The sequence below is a fragment of the Adiantum capillus-veneris genome, chromosome 6 (assembly GCF_014529385.1).
Source record: "Adiantum capillus-veneris isolate H3 chromosome 6, ASM1452938v2, whole genome shotgun sequence".
NCBI lineage: Eukaryota > Viridiplantae > Streptophyta > Polypodiopsida > Polypodiales > Pteridaceae > Adiantum > Adiantum capillus-veneris.
The window spans coordinates 106,308,884-106,313,420 of NC_140936.1; the positions used below are offsets into that span (position 1 = coordinate 106,308,884).

The 4,537-nt window shown below is 43.8% G+C and overlaps 1 protein-coding gene across 1 annotated transcript; it reads left to right on the forward strand.

Moving 5' to 3' along the window:
- Positions 1 to 2,086: 2,086 nt before the first annotated feature.
- On the forward strand, positions 2,087 to 4,229 carry LOC147456032 (nuclear pore complex protein NUP50A-like). The gene is made up of 2 exons (XM_086514606.1): positions 2,087 to 2,226; positions 2,412 to 4,229. The coding sequence occupies exon 2, from the start codon at positions 2,422 to 2,424 to the stop codon at positions 3,991 to 3,993; it is 1,572 nt and encodes a 523-aa protein (XP_086370732.1). The 5' UTR covers positions 2,087 to 2,226; positions 2,412 to 2,421; the 3' UTR covers positions 3,994 to 4,229.
- Positions 4,230 to 4,537: the final 308 nt, after the last annotated feature.

Here is a 4,537-nt window from a genome sequence, read left to right on the forward strand (position 1 = left end):
TGGTCAAAATGTGATTTTTTTGTCATCTTAAGTCCTTAAAAGGTGCATTCTCTTTTTACCTTCTTTCAGGATGCGTGTAAATCATATGCACATGTTCATGTTGGAATTCCTAAAGATATGATCTTGATTATTACGACATCAGTAACATGCTAAATCACATTTGATTAGCTTAATCATGATTAATATATATGCATGACCATCACAATTTGATTCCACGTTTGTAGTAAAGGACCATTAGCCTATAGGGAGATGATTGTATTGCAAGCATCAAGATTTTATTTTTAGTTTTCCAGCATGCTTAAATTGATAAGATAAGTACACTTGACTCATGGTTGAGAACACGCTCATGTTGCTCATGTTTCTTTATATTCTGAATCAAAGCACATGTTTCTTTATCTTCAAGATAAGTTTATTGTAGTGGGTAGCTTGTACGAAGGAGATGGCACACAATTTGTCAAAAGTGCACGTGAGGAAGAAAGGTTTAAGGTGAACTAACATGTATGTGCAAGATCAAGCATGCCAGTGTCACCTTATTGTAATCTATTGATATGGTAAACTGACATAGCGTAAGTAGTGTGACATGTCTACAATGTGGGTTTGATTCATATCTTTGGTTGGCTTAGTGCTTGAGTAAATATACAAAAAATTTGATGGTAAGGTTGATAAATGTATTTTTGTTGGCTACAATTCAGAAAGAAAGGGCTACAAGTTGTATCATCCATGTGTTCTCTTATCAACGACCCCAACCAGTTTACATGCTTCAAGGATGTGCCTCAACATCCCTTGCCTTGAATATTCTAGAAGGAAGCCTTTTTTACGACACTATCCCCTTGGCAACGTGCACCTCATGTCTATCAGATTATCATTTAACAAAATATAATGCAACAATAAGCCTTGGCTTGAAATTACAATCAACATTTCCTTCTGTTAGTTAATGGCTCCCATTGTAACACACTTTGAGGATGCACACATTGATCTCTTTGGAAAGATGCCATACCTTTTGAGCATATTATTTAGAAACTGTCCATTAACAAAATATAATGCAACAATAAGCCTTGCCTTGAAATTGCAATCGACATTTTCTTTGATTAGTTAATGGCTCCCATTGTAGCACACTTTGAGGATGCACACATTGATCTCTTTGGAAAGATGCCATTGTGTTACCTTTTAAGATGCCATTGTGTTACCTTTTGAGCATATTATTTAGAAACTGTCCTATGATCAAAGCATTCCAAGAGACAACCCCACAAGGCGGCGGGCTTCTTTTGAATGCTTTGTGCTTGACAAAGAGCACCACACCTAGAGCACATTTAATGTCATGTGGTCCCTTATAACAACTCATGGATTGACATCTCATCATTGTATTTGCTTTCTCTTGTAAATGGCTCCAATAGTAGTGCATGCTTTCAAGGAAGCTTGTGGTTTGGAACAGCTTGTTGGCCTTAAGCGATGATGAGGGAGTCTTGCAGTTTTACAGGCATGTAGTGGGAGCATTTTTGTGCATTCCATTGAGACATTGTTTTTTTCTAGTTAGAGCAAGCAAGCTTCTGATATCGACTAAGGAAGACTCTTGAGGCCTATTTTACTCGGGGGCTCCTACTGGCTCATCTCGCGATTTATTCATTACTTGCCAAGATGCTTCCACCACCCTCGGCCCCTTTACTCCCTCCGTTGAAGGAAGGCTTTTCACGTTCTAAAGAGTTTTTGGCATGGGAGTCGATCTCACAGAACTGAAGCAGCGACGACAACTTTGCCATTGACGTAAACCACTTTGGCGATCTGCGCTTTGTCCTCAAGACTGGACACATTTTAAAAACAACACATGCACATCCCCCCGCCGCCCCGCTTCGCGAGGCCAGTTGGCCGGTTTTGACACCTCTTTCCCAATACAGCCAAGCAGTAGACTGAGCCCTAATCCGCCTCTTTTTTTGTGGCGCTTCCTTTGCCCTCTGCGCCATGCTGCCGCATCCAGTTAGATTCGCATTATTTTTGCATTTTATATGATTGGGTACCCCATACCCGGGGGCTAAAATAAGATTGTGCCGTGAGGGCATCCTTTTTCATGGGGAGAAACCTTTTGTTGAAATTTGGGCTTGAGGATTGGTATTGGGACAATGTGCTGAAAGGCTCTTAAGGGTTCGATCATTTGGCACTAATCGTCCTCGCCAGTTTACTACTACTGCAGGAACCTAATCGCACAGAGGCGTCGACACCTCCATTCTCCAGGTAGAATAAACCGGGTAGACGTCCCGTGTGTTTTTATGCATGCTTGCGCTGTGTGTGTGTTTGTGTGTGTGTGTGTGTGTGTGAGAGAGAGAGAGAGAGAGAGAGAGAGAGAGAGAGAGAGGTCATATGTTCGATAACTTGGACAAGCGATGCCATTGATGCCCAGAAAAAGCTTTGTTTTGCAGAACACTGAAGATGGGAGATGATCATGGCATGGCTGGACCCCCTGCCAAGAAGAGAGGAGCTGCGCGGCAAATTTCAAAGGATGATGGCTCCGATTCAGAGGGTGACAGCTTTGTGCCGGTAGAGTCTGGATCTTTTCAGAAGGCTTCGGAGGAGGTAATTGCAAGTCGCAGGATTGTGAAAGTGCGACGCATGCCAGCAGCTCAAGCGCCATCAGCGCCTAACCCGTTTGCTGCAATCCGCCTTGTGGCGCCTACAACTTCATCAGGTGTGCCACTTGTCCCTGTTGCTTCTGTTACTGGTCTAGCACCTTCCTATGAAACGGGGGAAGAGACAGTAGTGAAGGATAAGGTCATCGGAAAGGGCTCAACAGACGCAGTGCATGGTGATGAAAGAAAAGATGAGAAAGGGGAAGTAGAGGCTGCTGAAGAGAGTGTTGAAGTGGCTAAAGCTAAAACACACGGGAGCACTGGGGCTGTAGAAGTGCAGGGAAAAGAAAATGGTGAAGGTAAACTTGAAATGCCTAAATCTCCAAATGTTGAGGATGATACCAAGAAAAATGTTCAGAGTGATGATGTGGATGTCAAGGGTGAGGTTGTTACTGGAAGCAATGCAAGTGACCTTTTACCCATGAATAAGGGGTTAGAAGTTGGCGAGAGTTGTAATGACCTACCAAAAGACAAGGGCAAGGAAGAAGCAAAGAGCCAGTCCAACAATGAAGGTAAACAAGATGTAGACAAAAAGGATCTCAGAGAATCTGATCAAGGTGATGCAGTTAAGGGCGAAGAGCCGGTTGCCTTGGCCACTTCTAATACCTCAGATGAGAGGGCTGTAGGTAAGGACGCTCTTCCGCCCCTTGGCACAGCCACATCTGGGTCTTTCTCTTTTGGTACAGCGCCCTCTTCCTTTGAAACACCTACAGCCTTTGCGTCCTTCAGCTCCACATGGGCAGCTTTCGGCTCTGGCACAGCATCGGGTACTAGCTTAGGCTCCGGGTTTGCATTGAGCAAGGCAGCAAGTGATGGGGCCTTTGCATCCGCTTCCTCTCCATTCGGAAACAGCAATGGCTCTTCCTTTCAGCTTTTCAATACCCAGTCCAGCAGCACTATTTTAAGCTCGGGACCTCCCTCGCAACCACCTGCAAGTGCGGCGCAATTTCAGGGTGGTATCACACCAACAGGAGAGGAGCAAGAAAAGATGGTTTTTGGTGCAGATGCGACCCTTTTTGAGTTTTTTGATGCGGCATGGAAGGAACGGGGCAAGGGAGAGCTGAGAATTAATGTACCTCTAGACAAAGCTGGCAAGGCCAGGTTGCTTATGAGGAGTAAAGGGAATTTGAGGCTTATATTGAATGCGAGCTTATTTCCAGACATGAAAATGACGAGTATGGATAGCAGAGGAGTGACTTTTGTATGTGTAAATAGTGCAGTGGAGGAAAAAAGTGGGCTATCAACATATGCCTTAAAGTTCAAGGATAGTATTGCAGCGGCTAATTTTAGGGATGCAGTCGAGGCACACAAGAGTCTTTCGCAAGAAGACCTGAAGACACCTGAAAATTCACCGACTTCTCTTCACGGGCCTTGAGTGTTACTTTGTTTGGAGAGTATGCAAGAATTTAATGAAGTAGGTGGTTTGAGGGGGAGAGATTGTCTTGCAGGTTTGCACACCCGAATCATTGTCAGCTCAAGGAGGGATTACCTGGAGCTTGCATGCATGAGTGGCAGCTAGGGTGTTCTAGGAGGGAGGAGGGTCTGACTTGAATCTCAAGGCGGAAACATAGCTGTAATTTTGGTTCTACATAACTTATAATTTTGTACCGATGTGAATCTTCCCTTACAATTATTGCCTATCTTTGTGGTGTTTTAATTCATTTGATGTGGTAAAGTTTGTGTGCCACTCGTGGGTGGTGATACTGGTGATGAGCTGAGTATGGATGTCGCTCGGTGCTGTTTTACTGACAAGATTAACCTTGTAAGTGTAATTGTACTTTTAAGGATATTTCAAGAAGTTTCTTTGATAGGTGTAGGTAATCTGTTATGTTGTCAATTGAAATCTGATTGGTCAGTGGAGGTGCAACCCAATCGGCATAGTAGTGTTATGTTCTCTGCGCTTAAGCTTTTTGCTTGCT